Source organism: Chiloscyllium punctatum, chromosome 7, assembly GCF_047496795.1.
Source record: "Chiloscyllium punctatum isolate Juve2018m chromosome 7, sChiPun1.3, whole genome shotgun sequence".
Taxonomy (NCBI): Eukaryota; Metazoa; Chordata; class Chondrichthyes; order Orectolobiformes; family Hemiscylliidae; genus Chiloscyllium; species Chiloscyllium punctatum.
Genome location: NC_092745.1, coordinates 110,288,330 through 110,312,291, shown reverse-complemented (window position 1 = coordinate 110,312,291; position 23,962 = coordinate 110,288,330). Strand labels below are relative to the sequence as shown.

The window sequence follows — 23,962 nt, the reverse complement described above, 5'->3', positions numbered from 1 at the left end:
GCGCTGTCGGTCGGCTTCGAGTCATACAGGCTGGCGTAGAAGGATTTGCTGATCCTCATGACGTCAGCCTGAGATGACGTTACCGAGCCATCTTCTTTCTTCAGGCTGCTGAGCACGGAGCTCTCTTTGTGCACCTTCTGGAAGAAGAAACGTGAGCACGTCTCGTCCTGCTCCACCGAGCGGACCCTGGACCGGAAGATTATCCTGGAGGCCTCCGAGGCAAAGAGCGAGGCTTGCTGGCCCTTCACCTCCTTGAGGTCCTCCGTGACATCCACCCCCATCGTCTGCAGCAGGAGCAGGTTCTGCATACTTTCCTGGAGCTGGGACAGTTTTCCCCGCCTCTCTCTCGCCTCCTGGACACCTTTGAGGATAAAGAACCTCTTGATGTTCCCTTTTACCGTTTCCCACCAGTCCGCTGGAGACTCAAAGAGGGGCTTCACGGTTCTCCAACCTGCGTAATCCCTCTTGAGCTCTTCGATGTTTCCCGGGGTCAACAGCTTAGTGTTCAGTTTCCACGTTCCCTTGCCCGCCCGCTGTTCGTCCTGTAGGTGACAGTCGGCCAGCAGGAGGCAGTGGTCAGAGAAGAACACCGGCTTGACGTCGGTGGATCTGACCGAGAGCGTTCGGGACACAAACAGGTAATCTATCCTTGAGCGGATAGACCCGTCTGCCCGTGACCAGGTGTATCTACGCTGTGCTCCGTCTGCAGGGGCGCTGAAGACGTCGTGCAGCTTGGCGTCTTTGACCGTTTCCATCAGGGCTCTGGACGTAGCGTCCGGTTTACTGTCCCCTCCGCCGGATCGTCCATCAGCATCAATGATGCAGTTGAAGTCTCCGGCCAGAATGACCGGCCTGGACGTAGCCAGCAGCAGTGGAAGCTGTTGCAGGACGGCCAACCGTTCACTCTTACCCACTGGGGCGTACACGTTGATTAGTCTCACGGGAGCGTTTCTATATTTGACGTCCACGACGAGGAGGCGCCCGCCCACCACCTCCTTAACCTCGGAGATGGTGAAGTTGCCTCCCCGCAACAGGATACCCAGGCCGGAGGCGCAGCTATCGTTGCCCCCCGACCACACTGACGGCCCGTGGGCCCACAAGCTCGACCATCTCCTGTAACTGCTGAGGTGCGGTATCCCACACTCCTGCAGAAACAGGACATCGGCTTTGACGTTGGCCAGGAAGGCCAGCGTTGAAACACATCGCGTAGCCGCTTTAATGCTACGCACATTTATGCTGGCAATTTTAAACCCCATTTTAACAGTTTGCGGGGTTACCAGTGTCCATTTTCTTCTGGTCTTGCTCCAGTGGGGTAGCTGCGTGCATCCCCATGGTGACAGCAAACTGCTGGACCTTCCCAGGGCTGAGGTAGTTGTCCGGCTCCACGCTGGAGTCATTTCCCCGCTCTGGTGTCATCGTGTCGGACCCAGGGTCCTCATCGCCCCGTTCTCCATCTGACAGCAGGGCTGTCACTGGGACGCTGCTCCCAGTTCCCTGGAGCTGTGGGCCGGTGGGTACCCCTTGGTTCTCACCGGGTAGGGGGAGGCCTTCACCCATCCCCTCAGAGGGATCGTCTTTTCCTTCTTGGGCGGTGTTGCCCTCCTTTCTCCCCACGGCGCTCTGCCTCTTCCTCAGGTGGCGACCCTTCTTGCGCCCGTCCTCACCCTCGGAGGAGCTGCCTGTATCCTCCTCTTGGAGGTGTCTCTTCCCCCTTCGCTTGGTGGCTTTGGGGCCCTCGAGAGGTTTCCTTTTCCTGTTTTTAACGATAATCCACTGCTCTGCCTCCTTTGATCCCTCCTCTTCCATTTCCTCCGTCTGTCTTGCAGGAGCTTGGGTCGGCTGCTGCATCTCCCCACTGTCTGCTGCCTGCTCCTCTACAACTTTCCCTTCCTTCTGGGTGCCTCCAGGCACCGTTCCTTTGCTGATTCGCGGTACCTCGTTAGACTTTGTCGGTCCGCGGCTCGTGTTGCCACCTCCGGCCATCTGTGCGTAGGTGGCGGCTCCTCGTCTTGGGCAGGCCTTGTACATGTGGCCCGCCTCCCCGCACAGGTTGCAGCTCTTTTCCTCCCGACAGTCCTTTGTCAAGTGACCCTCCTGTTTGCAGTTCCTGCAGATGGTCACTTTGCAATCCACCGCCACGTGTCCCGACTTCCCGCAGGTTCGGCACACTTTGGGCTGCCCTGCATATGTCAGGTAGCCTCTGCTCCCTCCGATTGCGAAGCTCGAGGGTGGGTGGAGGATGTTCCCACTGTCATCGGCCCTCAGAGTTACCTTGACCTGCCTCTTACTGGTCCAGATCCCAAAGGGGTCGATCACATCGGTGGCTTCTCCCTCGACTTGGACGTACCTTCCCAGGAAGGTCAGGACATCAGCCGCTGGAACGTAGGGGTTGTACATATGGATTGTAACAACCCGGTTCCTCTGTGCAGGAAGCACACACAATGGGGTCGCCGACAAGATGGAGAACAGCGGCTCCCCTTCCTTCTCCTTGAAGACCTTCAAGAGCTGTTCGCACTGCTTCACACTTCTGAAGGTCACATCGAAGTCGCCTGCCCCAGGGAAATCCTGCAGGCAGTACACATCCGCTTTTTTTTTATTTCAAAAATATACTTTATTCATAAATGATTTGATGGTCTGTACATTGGATCATGCCATACATATGTCCATATTTACAAACACAGATTCGACTTTATTCTTGTCCTTTACAATCCTGTGCATTTTTTCAATCTTGTATATATACATATATTTGGCTGAGGCATCAGCAGAGCCCAAAAAAACGTCTGTATGGGCCCCCTGTTCTTCTTTCGGCAGGCCGATCTTACACGGTGGTCTTTCCCCACCGCGCCTTGGCGGCAGCTGCCCCAAGCTTCAGCGCGTCCCTCAACACGTAGTCTTGGACCTTGGAATGTGCCAGTCTGCAACACTCGGTCGGGGTCAACTCCTTCAGCTGGAAGATCAACAGGTTTCGGACCGCCCAGAGAGCGTCCTTCACCGAGTTGATGATCCTCCAGGCGCAGTTAATGTTCGTCTCGGTGTGAGTACCGGGGAACAGGCCGTAGAGCACGGAGTCCCGCGTCACGGCGCTGCTCGGGACGAACCTCGACAAGCACCACTGCATTCCTCTCCAGACTTCCTCTGCATAGGCACATTCCAGAAGGAGGTGTGTGACAGTCTCGTCCCCCCCGCAGCCACTTCGAGGGCAGCGTGCGGTGCGGCAGAGAGTCCGGGCGTGCATAAAGGATCTCACGGGCAGAGCCCTTCTCACCACCAGCCAAGCCACGTCTTGGTGCTTGTTGGAAAGTTCTGGCGATGAGGCATTCTGCCAAATGGCTTTGACAGTCTGCTCAGGGAACCGCTCGACAGGATCCGCCCTCTCCTTTTCCCAAAGTACACATTTTTTTTTTATTTCAAAAATATACTTTATTCATAAATGATTTGATGGTCTGTACATTGGATCATGCCATACATATGTCCATATTTACAAACACAGATTCGACTTTATTCTTGTCCTTTACAATCCTGTGCATTTTTTCAATCTTGTATATATACATATATTTGGCTGAGGCATCAGCAGAGCCCAAAAAAACGTCTGTATGGGCCCCCTGTTCTTCTTTCGGCAGGCCGATCTTACACGGTGGTCTTTCCCCACCGCGCCTTGGCGGCAGCTGCCCCAAGCTTCAGCGCGTCCCTCAACACGTAGTCTTGGACCTTGGAATGTGCCAGTCTGCAACACTCGGTCGGGGTCAACTCCTTCAGCTGGAAGATCAACAGGTTTCGGACCGCCCAGAGAGCGTCCTTCACCGAGTTGATGATCCTCCAGGCGCAGTTAATGTTCGTCTCGGTGTGAGTCCCGGGGAACAGGCCGTAGAGCACGGAGTCCCGCGTCACGGCGCTGCTCGGGACGAACCTCGACAAGCACCACTGCATTCCTCTCCAGACTTCCTCTGCATAGGCACATTCCAGAAGGAGGTGTGTGACAGTCTCGTCCCCCCCGCAGCCACTTCGAGGGCAGCGTGCGGTGCGGCAGAGAGTCCGGGCGTGCATAAAGGATCTCACGGGCAGAGCCCTTCTCACCACCAGCCAAGCCACGTCTTGGTGCTTGTTGGAAAGTTCTGGCGATGAGGCATTCTGCCAAATGGCTTTGACAGTCTGCTCAGGGAACCGCTCGACAGGATCCGCCCTCTCCTTTTCCCAAAGTACACATTTTTTTTTTATTTCAAAAATATACTTTATTCATAAATGATTTGATGGTCTGTACATTGGATCATGCCATACATATGTCCATATTTACAAACACAGATTCGACTTTATTCTTGTCCTTTACAATCCTGTGCATTTTTTCAATCTTGTATATATACATATATTTGGCTGAGGCATCAGCAGAGCCCAAAAAAACGTCTGTATGGGCCCCCTGTTCTTCTTTCGGCAGGCCGATCTTACACGGTGGTCTTTCCCCACCGCGCCTTGGCGGCAGCTGCCCCAAGCTTCAGCGCGTCCCTCAACACGTAGTCTTGGACCTTGGAATGTGCCAGTCTGCAACACTCGGTCGGGGTCAACTCCTTCAGCTGGAAGATCAACAGGTTTCGGACCGCCCAGAGAGCGTCCTTCACCGAGTTGATGATCCTCCAGGCGCAGTTAATGTTCGTCTCGGTGTGAGTCCCGGGGAACAGGCCGTAGAGCACGGAGTCCCGCGTCACGGCGCTGCTCGGGACGAACCTCGACAAGCACCACTGCATTCCTCTCCAGACTTCCTCTGCATAGGCACATTCCAGAAGGAGGTGTGTGACAGTCTCGTCCCCCCCGCAGCCACTTCGAGGGCAGCGTGCGGTGCGGCAGAGAGTCCGGGCGTGCATAAAGGATCTCACGGGCAGAGCCCTTCTCACCACCAGCCAAGCCACGTCTTGGTGCTTGTTGGAAAGTTCTGGCGATGAGGCATTCTGCCAAATGGCTTTGACAGTCTGCTCAGGGAACCGCTCGACAGGATCCGCCCTCTCCTTTTCCCGAAGGGTCTCAAGGACGCTACGTGCTGACCACTTCCTGATGGACTTGTGGTCAAAGGTGTTTTTCCTCATAAATTTCTCCACGAAGGACAGGTGATACGGAACGGTCCAACTACTCGGAGCGTTCCGCGGCAGCGAGGCCAGGCCCATCCTTCGCAACACCGGGGACAGGTAGAACCTCAGTACGTAGTGACACTTGGTGTTTGCGTACCGGGGATCCACGCACAGCTTGATGCAGCCACACACAAAGGTGGCCATCAGGGTGAGGGTGGCATTGGGCGTGTTTTTTCCCCCATTGCACCGGTCTTTGTACATTGAGTCTCTTCGGACCCGGTCCATCTTTGATCTCCAAATGAATTGGAAGATGGCCCGGGTGACTGCGGCGGCACAGGTCCTGGGGATAGGCCAGACCTGTGCCACATATAGCAATACTGAGAGGACCTCACACCTGATGACCAGGTTTTTTCCCGCGATGGAGAGCGACCGTTGCCCCCATCTGCCTAGTTTCTGTCTCATCTTTCTGATCCGCTCCTCCCAGGTCTTGGCGCACGCCCCAGCCCCCCCGAACCAAATACCCAGCACCTTCAGGTGGTCAGTCCTGACGGTGAAGGGGATAGAGGATTGGTCGGCCCAGTTCCCGAAGAGCATGGCCTCGCTCTTGCCTCGGTTTACCTTGGCCCCCGAGGCCCGTTCGAACTGGTCGCAGATGCACACGAGTCTGTGCACGGACAGCGGATCCGAGCAGAAAACAGCGACGTCATCCATGTACAGGGAGGCCTTAACCTGCAGGCCCCCGCTGCCAGGAATAGTCACCCCTCTCAGGCTCGCATCCTTCCTGATGGATTCGGCAAATGGCTCTATGCAACACACAAACAAGGCGGGTGAGAGGGGGCATCCCTGCCTGACTCCAGATCTTACAGGGAAGCTATCTGATTCCCACCCATTGATTGAGACTGCACTGACAATGTTGGTGTAGAGCAGTCTGATCCAATTTCCGATTCCCTCCCCAAAGCCCATTTTGGAGAGGACATCCCTCATATATGTATGCGATATCCTGTCAAAGGCTTTCTCCTGGTCCAGGCTGATGAGGCAGGTGTCCACCCCCCTGTCCTGCACGTAGGCGATCGTATCCCTGAGGAGTGCGAGACTCTCAGAGATCTTCCTGCCCGGTACAGCACAGGTTTGGTCCGGGTGGATCACCGATCCCAGAGCAGACCTGACCCGGTTGGCGATGACCTTTGACAGGATTTTGTAGTCTGCATTTAACAGTGAGATCGGTCTCCAATTTCTAATTTCCTCCCTCTCCCCCTTCCGCTTGTAGACGAGGGTGATGATGCCTTTCCTCATGGATTCACTCATGGTACCTGCCCGGAGCATACTGACATACACCTCCAGCAGGTCCTGGCCGATCAAGTCCCAAAGAGCGGAATAAACCTCGACCGGTAAGCCGTCGCTTCCGGGAGTTTTATTCTTTTCGAAGGACTCGAGGGCCTTGGTCAGTTCATCCAGAGATAGCGGCTGGTCCAGCCTCTCTCGTGTTCCGTCATCTAGGACCTCCGTGATAGAGGACAGGAACGACTGGGAGGCCGCGCTGTCGGTCGGCTTCGAGTCATACAGGCTGGCGTAGAAGGATTTGCTGATCCTCATGACGTCAGCCTGAGATGACGTTACCGAGCCATCTTCTTTCTTCAGGCTGCTGAGCACGGAGCTCTCTTTGTGCACCTTCTGGAAGAAGAAACGTGAGCACGTCTCGTCCTGCTCCACCGAGCGGACCCTGGACCGGAAGATTATCCTGGAGGCCTCCGAGGCAAAGAGCGAGGCTTGCTGGCCCTTCACCTCCTTGAGGTCCTCCGTGACATCCACCCCCATCGTCTGCAGCAGGAGCAGGTTCTGCATACTTTCCTGGAGCTGGGACAGTTTTCCCCGCCTCTCTCTCGCCTCCTGGACACCTTTGAGGATAAAGAACCTCTTGATGTTCCCTTTTACCGTTTCCCACCAGTCCGCTGGAGACTCAAAGAGGGGCTTCACGGTTCTCCAACCTGCGTAATCCCTCTTGAGCTCTTCGATGTTTCCCGGGGTCAACAGCTTAGTGTTCAGTTTCCACGTTCCCTTGCCCGCCCGCTGTTCGTCCTGTAGGTGACAGTCGGCCAGCAGGAGGCAGTGGTCAGAGAAGAACACCGGCTTGACGTCGGTGGATCTGACCGAGAGCGTTCGGGACACAAACAGGTAATCTATCCTTGAGCGGATAGACCCGTCTGCCCGTGACCAGGTGTATCTACGCTGCGCTCCGTCTGCAGGGGCGCTGAAGACGTCGTGTAGCTTGGCGTCTTTGACCGTTTCCATCAGGGCCCTGGACGTAGCGTCCGGTTTACTGTCCCCCCCGCCGGATCGTCCATCAGCATCAATGATGCAGTTGAAGTCTCCGGCCAGAATGACCGGCCTGGACGTAGCCAGCAGCAGTGGAAGCTGTTGCAGGACGGCCAACCGTTCATTCTTACCCACTGGGGCGTACACGTTGATTAGTCTCACGGGAGCGTTTCTGTATTTAACATCCGCGACGAGGAGGCGCCCGCCCACCACCTCCTTAACCTCGGAGATGGTGAAGTTGCCTCCCCGCAACAGGATACCCAGGCCGGAGGCGCGGCTATCGTTGCCCCCCGACCACACTGACGGCCCGTGGGCCCACAAGCTCGACCATCTCCTGTAACTGCTGAGGTGCGGTATCCCACACTCCTGCAGAAACAGGACATCGGCTTTGACGTTGGCCAGGAAGGCCAGCGTTGAAACACATCGCGTAGCCGCTTTAATGCTACGTACATTTACGCTGGCAATTTTAAACCCCATTTTAACAGTTTGCGGGGTTACCAGTGTCCATTTTCTTCTGGTCTTGCTCCAGTGGGGTAGCTGCGTGCATCCCCGTGGTGACAGCAAACTGCTGGACCTTCCCAGGGCTGAGGTAGTTGTCCGGCTCCACGCTGGAGTCATTTCCCCGCTCTGGTGTCATCGTGTCGGACCCAGGGTCCTCATCGCCCCGTTCTCCATCTGACAGCAGGGCTGTCACTGGGACGCTGCTCCCAGTTCCCTGGAGCTGTGGGCCGGTGGGTACCCCTTGGTTCTCACCGGGTAGGGGGAGGCCTTCACCCATCCCCTCAGAGGGATCGTCTTTTCCTCCTTGGGCGGTGTTGCCCTCCTTTCTCCCCACGGCGCTCTGCCTCTTCCTCCGGAGGCGACCCTTCTTGCGCCCGTCCTCACCCTCGGAGGAGCTGCCTGTATCCTCCTCTTGGAGGTGTCTCTTCCCCCTTCGCTTGGTGGCTTTGGGGCCCTCGAGAGGTTTCCTTTTCCTGTTTTTAACGATAATCCACTGCTCTGCCTCCTTTGATCCCTCCTCTTCCATTTCCTCCGTCTGTCTTGCAGGAGCTTGGGTCGGCTGCTGCATCTCCCCGCCGTCTGCTGCCTGCTCCTCTACAACTTTCCCTTCCTTCTGGGTGCCTCCAGGTACCGTTCCTTTGCTGATTCGCGGTACCTCGTTAGACTTTGTCGGTCCGCGGCTCGTGTTGCCACCTCCGGCCATCTGTGCGTAGGTGGCGGCTCCTCGTCTTGGGCAGGCCTTGTACATGTGGCCCGCCTCCCCGCACAGGTTGCAGCTCTTTTCCTCCCGACAGTCCTTTGTCAAGTGACCCTCCTGTTTGCAGTTCCTGCAGATGGTCACTTTGCAATCCACCGCCACGTGTCCCGACTTCCCGCAGGTTCGGCACACTTTGGGCTGCCCTGCATATGTCAGGTAGCCTCAGCTCCCTCCGATTGCGAAGCTCGAGGGTGGGTGGAGGATGTTCCCACTGTCATCGGCCCTCAGAGTTACCTTGACCTGCCTCTTACTGGTCCAGATCCCAAAGGGGTCGATCACATCGGTGGCTTCTCCCTCGACTTGGACGTACCTTCCCAGGAAGGTCAGGACATCAGCCGCTGGAACGTAGGGGTTGTACATATGGATTGTAACAACCCGGTTCCTCTGTGCAGGAAGCACACACAATGGGGTCGCCGACAAGATGGAGAACAGCGGCTCCCCTTCCTTCTCCTTGAAGACCTTCAGGAGCTGTTCGCACTGCTTCACACTCCTGAAGGTCACATCGAAGTAGCCTGCCCCAGGGAAATCCTGCAGGCAGTACACGTCTGCGGCTGCAAGGCCGCAACACTCCAGCAGAACTTTCTTCACAAACACCGTCCGATCCACCGGTGTGTGCTCCTCCACCTTCTTCACAGTCACCCTGACTGTGTTCCGAATGCCCTGGCCCGGGCGGCGAGTGGCTGCTGAGGCCATAGCTCAGAGGTTGGCTGGTCCCTGAATTGGCGTTAGGCCGAAGCCAGCATGAAGATCCACCAAGAGCAGGTCAGCACAACCAAACGATCCTCCAACGTCCAATCACAATCCAGCGATGGTCTCCAGCAGCTCCAACGACTCGCAACACGACCCCCGCAGTTTTTCCCCCGCCAGCACGCTTCTGCTGCGTCGAACCTCCAACACTCGAGCAGAATCTCTTCCTCTGGTCCTCAGGAACGACACATATTCCGAGCCAAAAGGCCGAGAGGTTGGCTGGTCCCTGAATTGGCGTTAGGCCGAAGCCAGCATGAAAATCCACCAAGAGCAGGTCAGCTCAACCAAATGATCCTCCAACGTCCAATCATGATCCAGCGATGATCTCTTCACTAGCTCTGATGACTCGCAATTCGACACCTGTCCTGATAAGAACAGACACTTGATCTTAGCCAAAAGGCCGAGAAGCGATCTTTCAACACAAACGCACAAAAGCACTTGAACTGGTCCTCCTGGGAGCAGATACGGCAGAGGCGGAGGAATTGGGAATATGGGATGGCATTTTTGCAAGAGGTAGGGTGGGAAGAGGTGTAATCAAGGTAGCTGTGGGAGTCGGTGGGTTTGTAAAAAATGTCAATGTCAAGTCGGTCGTCATTAATGGAGATGGAGAGGTCCAGGAAGGGGAGGGAGGTGTCAGAGATGGTCCAGGAAAATTTAAGGTAGAGTTGAATATGTTGGTGAATTTGATGAATTGCTCAACCTCCTCGCGGGAGCACAAGGTGGCACTAATGCAGTCATCAATGGGTCAGTGTGGGTGCAGGTATTGATTGGGGTTGGGTGGGGGGGCGGGGTCAGTGTGGGAGCGGGTTTTGATTGGGGTTGGGTGTGGGGGCGGGGTCAGTGTGGGAGCGGGTTTTGATTGGGGTTGGGTGTGGGGGCGGGGTCAGTGTGGGTGCGGGTTTTGATTGGGGTTGGGTGTGGGGGCGGGGTCAGTGTGGGAGCGGGTTTTGATTGGGGTTGGGGGCGGGGTCAGTGTGGGAGCGGGTTTTGATTGGGGTTGGGGGCGGGGTCAGTGTGGGAGCGGGTTTTGATTGGGGTTGGGTGTGGGGGCGGGGTCAGTGTGGGTGCGGGTTTTGATTGGGGTTGGGTGTGGGGGCGGGGTCAGTGTGTGTGCGGGTTTTGATTGGGATTGGGTGTGGGGGCGGGGTCAGTGTGGGAGCGGGTTTTGATTGGGGTTGACTGTGGGGGCGGGGTCAGTGTGTGTGCGGGTTTTGATTGGGATTGGGTGTGGGGGCGGGGTCAGTGTGGGAGCGGGTTTTGATTGGGGTTGGGTGTGGGGGCAGGGTCAGTGTGGGAGCGGGTTTTGATTGGGGTTGGGTGTGGGGGCGGGGTCAGTGTGGGAGCGGGTTTTGATTGGGGTTGGGTGTGGGGGCGGGGTCAGTGTGGGAGCGGGTTTTGATTGGGGTTGGGGTTGGGGGCGGGGTCAGTGTGGGAGCGGGTTTTGATTGGGGTTGGGTGTGGGGGCGGGGTCAGTGTGGGAGCGGGTTTTGATTGGGGTTGGGGTTGGGGGCGGGGTCAGTGTGGGAGCGGGTTTTGATTGGGGTTGGGTTTGAGGGCGGGTCAGTGTGGGAGCGGGTTTTAATTGGGGTTGGGTGTGGGGGCGGGGTCAGTGTGGGTGCGGGTTTTGATTGGGTTTGGGTGTGGGGGCGGGGTCAGTGTGGGTGCGGGTTTTGATTGGGGTTGAGTGTGGGGGCGGGGTCAGTGTGGGTGCGGGTTTTGATTGGGGTTGAGTGTGGGGGCGGGGTCAGTGTGGGTGCGGGTTTTGATTGGGGTTGAGTGTGGGGGCGGGGTCAGTGTGGGTGTGGGTTTTGATTGGGGTTTGTGTGTGGGGGCGGGGTCAGTGTGGGTGCGGGTTTTGATTGGGGTTGGGGTTGGGGGCGGGGTCAGTGTGGGAGCGGGTTTTGATTGGGATTGGGTGTGGGGGCGGGGTCAGTGTGGGAGCAGGTTTTGATTGGGGTTGGGTGTGGGGGCGGGGTCAGTGTGGGTGCGGGTTTTGATTGGGTTTGGGTGTGGGGTCGGGGTCAGTGTGGGAGCGGGTTTTGATTGGGGTTGGGTTTGGGGGCGGGGTCAGTGTGGGTGCGGGTTTTGATTGGAGTTGGGGGCGGGGTCAGTGTGGGTGCGGGTTTTGATTGGGGTTGGGTGTGGGGGCGGGGTCAGTGTGGGTGCGGGTTTTGATTGGGGTTGAGTGTGGGGGCGGGGTCAGTGTGGGTGCGGGTTTTGATTGGGGTTGGGTGTGGGGCGGGGTCAGTGTGGGAGCGGGTTTTGATTGGGGTTGGGTGTGGGGGCGAGGTAATTGGGGCGTGTCCCTGTGTGGGGGCGGGGCTGGTGCGTAGTTCGGGCTGACACATCAGCGGCCGTTGGAGGACGGGGCGATGGAAGGTCCGGGCTTGGCTGGCGGTAAAAACGCCAAAGCGGCCGTTCCCCACCCGCTGTCGAAGGACGTGTTGGGTTTTGAGGAAGACGATGATGACGATGACTTGGAGGTGTTCAGTAAGGTCAGTTTACCCGGCCTTCCCTTCATGTCGCTGCCAGGTGCCGGAGCCCACTCCAACTCCCCGGTTAAAGTTTAATGTGGGCGCCGGTACCGCCGAGCCACCACAGCCCGGCCACTGGGGCTTGTTCCCCCCGCCGCCCTGCTGCAAGATGAATGTGAAAACTGTCCCAGGACCGAGTTCACTGCGGCCCTTGTTTTAAAAGCAGTGATTTTTAAAAATATATCTTTACTCACACTCTCGGTTTTCCACTGAAAGGAATCTGCCTTTCCCTTCCCAGGCGGAGTCAATCTTTATTGTTTTATTGTGTTTGCGAAAATAAACCAATTAGCCGAGTTTGTTGTTTAACTGCCGCAAGCGGGGGATTTGGAGTTTTCTCCTGCAAGTGTTAACACTTGACACACGCACCCACCTTGAGTGAATTCAATGCGTTCCTACAATTGTCTGATTCTTTGGATTGTGAGGGAGAGTGGTAAGGTTCCCACCCCTATAAAGTATTTTTAGTTTTGGTAATTAGATTTGTTCATCACTAGATAATTGAGATGTGTTTTTTTTTAAGCTTTGTTAACTACATAAATTGTTTTTTTGTAAGTGCCTAGGCATGTACAAAATAATCTGCCTAATCTTAAGCTTCTGTTTTGAAAATGCATGAGGCAAGTCAGGTCATGTTTGGGAGTAATTTTCAGACTGTAACAAATTTGCTGTATTATGTTTTTGATTTGGGCCGATTATTTTTGTAAATATTTGTTTGTATTAAGTTGAGATCTGACATTGCCTTGCCTCTGTATTGTGTGCATAAGGGTAAATTTATGTTGAAATGTATGGTTGGAGTAACTTTTCATTTAATAGCAATTCAGGCGTCACACTGGAAGCAAGGCACAACCCAACTCCATCAGAAATGATGCGGAAGAACATACTTCACAATTGCCTGATGTGGAATTCTAGTGCTGTGCCAATTTCAAATATGGATTCAAAAATATGAGTCGATCTTTTTAAGCCTACCTGGCAATAATTTAGTTGATTATGACTAGAAGCAAAATTCTAGATCACAATGTCACTTTGCTAAAATTGTTAAATAAGTGGTCCCACCAGTGCACATTATACTTTTAACCAATGCATTTGGAATTCTGCACAACAAGTTGTGGTTGAAAGCATTGTGGTTTAAGCTGTGCCCTGTACCTGAAGTGGTTGCTGGCTAGAATCAATATTTACTGTTGTCAAATGGCTAAATTCTAAATGCACAGAAGCTGGTTAACTTAAATTTGCTTAAAAATAAAATCTGTCTTTTGTCAATAATGCATCCTCATTTGCATCTGAGGTGCTTCACAGGTGCATTAGCAGAGATGACTCTGAGCTGTATGGGATAGTGGGGTAGCTTGGTCAAACTGACGGGTGTTAAGTAATATCTTAAAGGAGGAGAAAAAAGTTGTGGTTTCAGGAGAGGATTCCAAAGCTAAGAGTTATGCAAGCTGAAGGTACATTTACCAACAGTAGAGCTAGAAAGTATGGGATATGAGGAAATTAAATTGGAGGAGGTTTGAGATGGGAGGATATAGACGTAGAGGGAATTGAAAACAAGATTAACAATTTTATACTGAGTTGAGACTGAGCAGAAGTTGGTCTAGGTTAGGCAGCAGAGGATGAAATACGAATGAACTTGATGTAAGTATGGGATTAGTGGTGCTGGAAGAGCACAGCAGTTCAGGCAGCATCCAACGAGCAGCGAAATCGACGTTTCGGGCAAAAGCCCTTCATTTATTCCCGATGAAGGGCTTTTGCCCGAAACGTCGATTTCGCTGCTCGTTGGATGCTGCCTGAACTGCTGTGCTCTTCCAGCACCACTAATCCAGTATTTGGTTTTCAGCATCTGCAGTCATTGTTTTTACCTTGATGTAAGTATGGTCTCGGAGAAAGTGAGGACTGCAGATGCTGGAGATCAGAGCTGAAAATGTATTGCTGGAAAAGTGCAGAGATCAGGCAGCATTCAAGGAGCAGGAGAATCGACATTTCGGGCGTGAGCCCTTTTTCAGGAAGTATGGTCTGCAGAGTTTGGAAGAGTTCAAGTTCAGACAAAGATGGGCGACCAGCCTGGAGAGCATTGGAATATTCAAATCTATAGCTCACACTTTACAGATGATGGTTTCTAGCAACCGATAAAGTAAGGCAGGATCAGCATTAGTGCTATTATGAAACCACAAGTCAGTGTCTTGGTGATGACTGGGGTCAGAAGCTTGAATGGTCTGGTTTGGTTTCAGTCGATTGGCAGAGAATGAGTGGAGTCAGTAGCCTTATTCTTTGTAGGAACCTTGTGCTTTCAGTTCTGAAGAATGGAACTAAGGGTTTTCAGGAAATTATCAATTCCTTTTTACTCTTCAACTTTGTTGTAGTTGATGGTACATATAAAAAGTGAAATTAAACAGGCAACATTATTTTCCATGCAGGTATTATTCCTATTTTGCCAGTATGGAATGGGTATAATACTTGCATTTTCCCTCCAATGCCCACGCCATCCTCTCTTGGAACTGAATTGCTATTCCTTCACTGTTAGGTCAAAATTCTGCATTCCCTTTCTAAAGGTATCCTAACTGTGGATGTATTTATTCCCCAACCCACCACTGTGAGAATGCTGTGGTTTGAGAAGGAGCCTCAGCACTATCTTGCTGAGGGCAATTAGGGATGAGCAATAAACGTTGACCTAATTCTCAGTAACTCCATAATCCCATCTATTAATGCAAAAAGAAATTATGTTGATGTCATTTTTTTCTGTCTTTCAGTTGGCTGCAGTGCAGAAGCACTTACAAGACTAATTTTGCCAGTTTACAATTGCACTATCTGAAGTTTCTTAATTCGATTGGAAAGAATTTGTATAACCAGCTATTAGTTTTGCAGTTTTATAGGATTGGAAACAAATTTATCTCCTGATTGAGTGGTAGAGAAATATTGGCATCCTTCTTGATTTCTGCACTTGGTTTGGGTTTCTAAAACTAGAATGATGAAAACCTGAAAGTTTGAGTAAAACCTTTTACAGATGTAATCTCTGATTTTTGTCTGACAAGAAAGTCTACTTCAGTAATAGATGTAGGAAGTGGGGTTACAGATAGTTTCATTAATTCATTTGTAAAGTGTGATTTATCATTATTTTAAAGTCATCCTGATATTAAAAACATCTTCAACATCAGGTAAGTAGTCTTAAAATTAAAAAGAAAATACTGAAAAGTTCAATTTTGAATTATTTTGTGACAGATTATCTTACCAAATAGATTAATTGCAAATAGTCATTTAAAGTAATTTGCTCAAAATTATTTTACAACATAAATAGCAGGGGTATCTTTGAATATTAGTGGGATAACTAAATGCTAGAAAGATGAGGACCAAGAACAATTAAGTGCTTTGTGAAGCCACCTTGTACTTCTGAATGTTACCAGTAGTAGTTTTGAGCAGTAACAATACTTTAATGCTTGTGATTTATTCTTTAAAGTTTAATCTGTATATCATAACTTTTTTTTAAGAAAGGACATATGTTGAGCTGTTGTTTTGTTTGGGTTTTTGTTTTTTGTTTGTTTTTTTTTGTTTTTCTTCATATAGGAGTCAGTTAGCTCAGTTAATTGCAAACCAGCCAGACAATGCAGTGATGCCAACAGTGTGGGTTCAGTTACCACAAAGCACTCTCCTTCTCAAGCTCTCCCTTCACTTGAAATGTGGTGACTTTTAGGTTAAATCATCACTAATTGCCCATCTCCCTCTGAGAGCTCAAGGTCTGGTAGGACTATGGTGACTCTACTTTTAAACTTACCTTTAATCTCTGTATACCTTATCCATTGTTGGCCTCAATAATATTGTAAAATTCTGGTAGTGGTGTTGGAGGATTCCAAACATTACTCTGTTTGTAAATGCTTGCCAAGATTGGCCAGCAATTACAGACCAGTTTTACTTAAATAGGGAAACCTCTAGGAACAATTCATTTGGATGAAATGAATGGTAACTAGTTTTAAACAAAAATTGATTTGGAGTAGTCAGCATAGATTTGGGTTGGGGAGTGGGGAAGCCCAAGCCTATTAAGCCATTCCCTTTAACTCAAATCCTCCAGTCCTGGCAACATCTTTGTAAATCTTATCTGCACCCTCTCAAGTTGTACAACACCCTTCCAATTGATGGGCAATCAGAATTGTACTCAGTACTCTAGAAGTGGCTTTGCAAATGTCATGTACAGTCACAACATAATGTCCCAATTCCTATACTGATTGTTCTGACCAATGACTGCTCCTATGGACCTGTAACCCTAGGTCTCTTTTAATCAGTAGTATTGCCTAGACCCTACCATTAAGTGTATAATTCCTACCATGGTTTGCCTTGCCAAAGTGCAACACCTCACATTTACCACATTTTTCAAACCTCATCTTCTCAGCAGCTGTATTAATATTCATAGATTCTTTACAAGCACCTCACAGCTTCGCCCAACAAAGATTTAGCAACTTTCCCAGTTTTTCAGCTCGAGAACTTTCCTTGAGTCCTGACTCTACTACTTAGCCATATACCAATTCCTCGAACTTCCTGCTGAGTTGAAATAGCATAGATCTATCCAACTGCACTTGGCTCCTTACTGAGGTCCATACACAACTTGTGTATCTTCCCAGCTGTATAGTTAACTACAGCAGTCTATCTCTGTCTCCTCTCCAACAGGGCACAGCTTAAAAGTATTTTTGCAGAAGAAAGGAAGGCGACATAAGAAAAAATTCTTTGCATGTAGAATAATTAGAATGTAGAATTCGCTGTCTGGAATTGTAGTGGAAGCAGGTTCAACTGAGGCATTAAAAGTTACATTGTCTCCATTTAAATAATCTTCCAACGTGCAGGGTGTTGGGGAAAATGCAGGATGGCAGGAATAAGTTAAAATTATCAGAAAGCCAATGTAGGCATAATATGCGTACTGGGCTCTTTCTGCACCTTAATGATTCTGTGATTAATAGAAACATAGAAGATAGGAGCAGGAGGAGGCCATTTGGCCCTTCGAGCCTGCTCCACTGTTCATCACTATTGTGGCTGATTGTTCAACTCAATAGCCTAATCCTGCTTTCTCCCTATAAGCTTTGATCCCATTTGCCTCAAGTTCAATGTCTAGCCACCTCTTGAATACATTTAACGTTTTGGCAGCAGCTGCTTCCTGTGGTGCAGAATTCCACGGGCTCGCCATTCTTTGGATGAAGAAGTGTCTCCTCATCTCAGTCCTAAATGTCCACCCTGAATCCTCAGACTGTGACTTCTGGGTTCTGGACACACCCACCATTGGCAACATCCTGCATCTACCCTGTCTGGTCCTGTTAGAATTTTCTAATTCTCTGAGATCCCCCCTCACTCATCTAAACTCCAGCAAAAACAATCCTAACCGAGTCAACCTCTCCTCACACATGAGTCCCACCATCCCCGGAATCAGCCTGTAAACTTTCACTGCACTCCCTCGAGAGCAAGAGCATCTTTCTCAGAAATGGAGTCTAAAACTGCACACGATATTCTAGGTGTGGCCTCAACGAAGCCCTGTGTAACTGCAATAACATAACCCTGCTCCTATATTCGAAACATCTCACATTGGAGGCCAACATACTGTTTGCCGCCTTTACCACCTGCTGCTGTACTATGCTTACCTTCAGCGACTGGTGCATAAGGACACCCAGGTCCCGCTGCACACTCCTCTCTCCCAGTTTACAGCCATTCAAATAGTAATCTGCTGCCTTGTTTTTGCTTCCAAAGTGAATAACCTCACGTTTATCCAAATTATACTGTTTCTGCCATTGATTTGCCCACTTACCCAACTGGTGCAGATCATGCTGAAGAATCTCTGCATCCTCGTCACAGTTCACCCTCCCATCCAACTTGGTATCATCTGCAGACTTTGAGATGTTACATTTTGTTCCCTCATCCAAACCATTAATGTATAATGTGCTTAGTTGAGGTCCTAGCACCAATCCTTGTGGCAACACACTAATTACTGCCTACCAATTTGAAAAGGACCCATTAATTCCTACTCTTTTTGTTCCCTCAGTCAATCAGTTTTCTATCCATCTTAATACAGTTCCCCCAATCCCATGCACTTTAATCTTGCACAATAATCTCTTATGCAGGACTTTGAAATGTTTTCTGAAAGTCCAAATATACCATGTAGACTGGCTCCCCCTTGTCAACTCTACTAGTTACATCTTCATAGAATTCTAACAGATTTGTCAAGCTTGATTTCCCCTTCATAAATCCATGCTGAATCTCTGATCCTGCCACTGCTTTCTAATTCCTCCGCTATCAAGTCCTTGATAATATTCAAGAATTTTCCCCACTACTGATTTTAGGCTTACTGGTCTGCAATTCCCTGGTTTCTTTCTACCTCCCTTTTTGAATATTGGAGTGACATCAGCTACCTTTCAATCTGCAGGAACTGTACCAAAGTCTGTAGAATCCTGGAAGATGACCACCAGTGCATCTGCTATTTCTAGAATCACTCCTTAAGTATTCTGGGACATAGATTATCAGACCCAGAGATTTATCCACTTTCAATCTCTTCAATTTTCCCAGCACCACTTCTCTACTAATATTGATCTCACTCAATTCTTCCCTCTCTCACTAAATCTTGTATTCTCCAACATTTCTCGTTTCTGATTTGTGTCCTCTTTTTGTGAAGACAGAACCAAAGTATATATTCAGTTGCTCAGCCATTTCTTTGTCTCCTATTATACATTCCCCCATTTCTGTTTGTAGGGGACCTACATTTGTCTTCACCAATCTCTCTCTCCTTCACATACCTATTGAAATTCAGTGTCAGTCTTTATGTTCCCTGCAGCTTGCTTTTGTACTGTATTTTCTTCTTTTTAATCAATCCATTGGTCCTTCTTTGAATTCTAAACTGCTTTCAACCTCAGACCTATTTTTGTGTCTTGGCCAATCTGTGCGCTTCTTCCTTGGATTGGATACTATCTCTAATTTCCTCAGTAAGCCATTGATTGGCTCTCTTACCCATTTTGCTTTTGTGCCAGACGGGAATATGCAGACATGAAGTCCCCCCACGTATTCTTTGAACATTTGCCATTGCCTATCCACTGTCATCCCTTTAAGTAACTCTTCCCCAATCTATCAAGACCAATTCATGCCTCATATCTTCATAGCTTCTTTTATTAAGATTCGGCACTCAAGTCTCCGAATCAACTATCTCACTCTCCATCTTAAATGCTCTCATGTTATGGTCTCGCACAGCTAGACTGGCAATGATTCCCTTCTTATTGCACAGTAACCAGTCTAAGATGGCCTGCTCTGCGGCATTGTGACTAATTTGATTTGCCCAGTCTATGTGCAGATTAAAGTCACGCATGATCACCAATATTCCCTTACCACATGCATTTCTAATTTCCTGTTCAACGCCATTCCCAACATCGCCACTGCAGTTTAGGAGTCTATATATGACACCCACTAAATGTTTTTTTTTTGCTCCTTGGTATTTCTCAACTCTACCCATACAGACTCCACATTGTCAGAACTAATATCCTTTCTCACTATTGTTAATTTCCTCTTTAACCAGCAATGCCACTACACCACCTTTTCTTTTTTGCCTGTCCTTTCGGAATACCAAATACCCTGGGACATTCAGTTCCCATCCTGGGTCACCCTGCAGCCATGTCTCCTTAATCTCAATTATTATCACACCTGTTTACATTTATCTGCATGGTTAGTTCATCCATTTTATTGTAAATGCTCCGTGTTAAAGCATGAAGCCTTTAAGCTTGTCTTTTGAACATTTGTTTGTCTTGCTACAATATTTTTCTCGGTAGCCCTGTTTGAATTTTATCCTTATTTCTCTCTCTATCACTTTTCTTATTCCCTTTTCTACCTTTCGTTTTTGTACTCGCTCCCTCCTTCTGATTCCTTACAAAGATTCCCAGTCCCTGGCATATTAGTTTGAACACTCCCCTTGGGACATCAGTCTCAGTTGTGCCCAGATATGACCTGTCCAATTTGTACAGGACCCACCTCCCTCAGAACTGATCCCAGTGCCCCAGGAATCCAGAACCCTCACCCGACGACATCTTTTCAGGCAAGTATTCATCAGATCCATCCTGTCATTCCTACTCTGACTAGCACATGGTATCAGGAGTAATCCTGAGATCACTACCTTTTGAGGTCCAATTCCTTAACTTTCTTCCCAGCTCCCTGTATTCTGCTTTTAGGACCTTTATCACTGTTATTACCGATGTGTGCCACAACCACTGGCTGTTCACCTTCCCCATCCATCCATTATGTGCTGCATCCACTTTGAGACATCCTTGACACTATCACCAGGGAGGCAGCATACCATCCTGGGGTCTTGTTTGTGACCACACAAAAGTCTGTGTATTCCCTTTACAGTTAATCCCCAATAACTATTGCCCGGCACACTTTTTAACACCTCCCCTCTGCAGCAGAGCCAACCATGGTGCAACAAGTCATGAAGCTGCTCAGTATGAGCCTTGTTTCTCACTGAATGAACACCTTGACAAATACCACTGCATTCCTCTCCAGGCTTCCTTTGCATAAGCACATTCCAGAAGGGAGAGTGTGACAATGTCATCCCCTCCTTAGTCACTTCGAGGGCAGCGTGCAGTGGCACAGCCATTCCGGGGATACATAAAGGATCTCGCAGGCAGAGCCCTTCTCACCACCAGCCAAGCGATGTCCTAGTGCTTGTTTGAAAGTTCTGGCGATGAGGCGTTCTGCCAAATGACTTTGACAGTAGAGAAGGAGGGAGGGAAGGAAACACTGAAGTACTGTTTGGGATTGAATTGCCCCTTGACAACACCCCCCAAACAAACCACTGTTGGAAGTGGTGACTACACCAATACAAATCTTCACCCCTACAGCCAGTCAGCCTCGTTACAGTCCTCTGCTTGTTTTATTTATTTGTCGTATGTGATCACCACTGAGGCCACCCTTTCCCTAATTACCCTTGAGAAGGTGGTGATGGGCTCTTGCTATAAGCCCATGTGATGTAAGAGCATCCTAAGTGCTATTGGGGAAGGAGCCCCAGGACTTTGACCTAGAGACAGTGAAGCAACAGCAATATACTTCCAAGTAAGAATGATATGTGTCGAGTGAAGCAGGTGGTGAAGTTTCCATGTGTTTGCTGCTGTCCTCTTTCTGAGAGATAGTGTGAAGATTTGGAAGGGACAGTTGAAGGAGCCTTGCTGAGTTGATGTACACTGCTGTCACAATCCATGGAGGGTGTATATTCAAAGTGGGGGATGGTATGCCTGTTAAGCAGGTTGCTTTTTCTTAGGTTGTGAACTTCTTGAGTGTTGAAGGTTTTTGACCTAATGAGAGGAATTGCTATATTGCTTCCTCAGCAGATAACTTGGTAACACAGGAGATATACAGCATAGTTTCTATGCTGCAGACCTAACAAAGTGTTTCTCAGTGACTGTTGTCATTAAAGCAAGTTCATCGTATTCCATTGTTGTTTGTGGAACCTTGAATGACTGGCTGTTTTGTTAAAAGTTAAAAATCTCACAACACCAGGTTATAGTCCAACAGATTTAATTGGAAGCACACTAGCTTTCGGAGCGCTGCTCCTTCATCAACCACCTGATGAAGGAGCAGTGTTCCGAAAGCCAGTGCTTCCAATGAAACTTTTGGACTATAACCTGGTGTTGTGTGATTTTTAACTTTATACACCCCAGTCCAACACCGTCATCTCCAAATCATGTTTTGTTAAAAGTCATGTTGATCTTTTCAATAGTCTCTCTCCTTGCAAAGATGAATAATCTGTGAAATAGTGCCTTTCAAATCTATCTGAACCATCATTTGTTTTAACATCTTATCCAGGCAATGCCAAATTACAGAATTCTCCAGTTGCACTGAACCGTTAACCTAAATGAATTATTCATTTTCTGGAGCATGGCTGGAACCTGTGATCTTCTGATATACCAGTGACAAAGACGGTACTAAGCCAATCTGACAGAAGATATAATAAGAGAACAAGAAACAACAGCATGGCTATAACAGTCTTGAGAAACATTTCTTAAAGGGTCACCCACTTCTCAGTCCCACTCCAACATTTATAAACCTTGATCCATTAAGTGTCTCTCTCAACTTCTGGCTGTTTCATCTGTGCACATACTTTAAGATTTTTCATCTGGTTCACTTTTTTTTCCCCTTGATTCTGTATTTTGTGCAATTTCTTTTGCTTTACTCCATCCTGTGATTCTAGTTTTGACCTTTAAACCTCCTTGAAACTTTAAAAAGAGCCCGAATGATGGAGTCTGCTTCTGATCATCCTCATACTGCGCTGCTTTTTCCAAAATTTTCAATGCTGAGCCGAATTTGGAGTGGAATGTGCAGTGCTGGCAGAGATATGAATCGTAGCACTCAGCAGTTTGTTACTTTAACTTATTCAGTTTCCTGATGTTTATATTTTTTCAGTGTCTCTCCTGTTGTTTCTCATTCTAAGTATAGTTTTTTTAATTCAAGTTGATGCACTTTCTTTTGAAATATAACTCTGCCTCTTTTAACTAATGTTCCTGGTGTTTCTTTTCTTCCATTCTGGTGTTTTTTAAAATACAATGCTAATTTGCAGTAACTATTTTCTAGTCTAATTCAGGCTGATGATTTCTTTAGTTTTTTTTCTGACTCTCAGAAAGGGAACCATAATTCTACTCTTTTCTCATAATCCTTTTCAATTTTTTTAAAATGCTGCTGGCTTTGTATTCTAATTTAAGAAATGTCCACATTCCTCGTTAGACATTTTACATTTATTTTCTCTTGCTGTACTGCTTAATTCATCTACCACCAATTTTTCTGGAAATTTTGGATTCTCTAGATTCTCAATGTTCACTACCACCACCACCACCACCACCCATACCATTGTTCTTCTGTCTCTACTGCAACATCTTTCTCACTACCAGTGGCCATTCCAATTCCACACTGATTCCATTCCTTTTGCTATTGTTTTCCATCTCCTAGTCTTCATGTACAATCTGAGCATTCAGAAGTGAATTCTCTGAACATTGTTGCAAGCAACCTGGAAGAAAAGTTTGAGACTGGAATTAAAAATATACACTGAAATGTTTTTATATCCTGTTCAAACATTTTGAATATTATTAATGCAAAGTCAGAGATGGGGGAAGAAAGGCTCTTTAATAGGATGCAGCAACAGAAGTGAAAAGTAATGTGGTTAAACCTTGACAAATATACCTGACTATTGTTATCCTGTCCTGGAGCAAACCTGTCAACGTGCTCTTTTACCATGAAATGTTCATCATCCGTCTTGCATTTAAAATATGGAGGTGCAAAGCCATTCGAAGCTGTCAAAGGAGTGATTAGTGCAAGTTCTAATGAGGTAAATGATGTTTGTGAGGAAGGGTCACTGGCTCCAAAACATTAACACTAATTTCTCTTCATGGATGTTGCCAGACCTGTAAAGCTATTCCAGCAACCTCTGGTTTTGTTTCTTTTTAAATTGATTGATTGGCCAGATTAGCCAAACTATAAAGAAGATTGAAACAATAGGTTCCTTCCATTAAAGTTAAACTACAGCAGAAAAAAAATGCCTTGCACTGAACAGACAATGTACTGCACCACAATTTCTTTTAAAGAGGAGGCAGTGGCATAGTGCTGATTACACTGGAATGATGGTCCTGTTGCTTTGAGGATATTTTATCTCTTTTTTTTTTGGAGAGATTTTAAGGCAGAGGTGTCAAGCAGTCTACCAAAATCACCAGAGCAAACAGTTTGAGGGCTTGGGTTTTTTGTTTCAGGATTGTAGCAATAGAAGCAATCTAAATGGGTGGGATCAAGCTCGTATAGAACCAGGATTTGTAGTTATTTCAGCAGCAGCTGATGCTGGGGTCTCCGCAGGGTTGGAAGACAGTGAGTCTCTCCCAGTTGCTTCTCTCTCGCATGCGTTCGCTCTGGATTTTCTCTCCTGGGCTGCTGGAATTGCATGTGAGACAATGCTGTTTTCTGAATTTGCCATTTGCCAAGGGTGTGTTTATGGGTTGTTACTATATTGGAACAGGTACTGTTCCGTAGTAAAATTATCTATTATTCTTGCAAATTAAATTGTTCCAAGTTTTTTTTAATTTTAACTATAG

The 23,962-nt window shown here is 48.6% G+C and overlaps 1 protein-coding gene across 3 annotated transcripts in view; it reads left to right on the top strand.

Moving 5' to 3' along the window:
* The first annotated feature begins 11,685 nt into the window (after positions 1-11,685).
* snx7 (sorting nexin 7) overlaps positions 11,686-23,962 on the top strand; it is a 95,105-nt gene continuing 82,828 nt past the window's right edge. Inside the window, exon 1 of one of the 3 annotated variants that reach the window (XM_072574599.1) lies at positions 11,686-11,867. In XM_072574599.1, the coding sequence (XP_072430700.1) occupies positions 11,745-11,867 (123 nt within the window). In that variant the 5' untranslated portion in view covers positions 11,686-11,744. The remainder of the gene's footprint in view (positions 11,868-23,962) is intronic. The other 2 variants (XM_072574597.1, XM_072574600.1) reach the window with 2 other exon arrangements.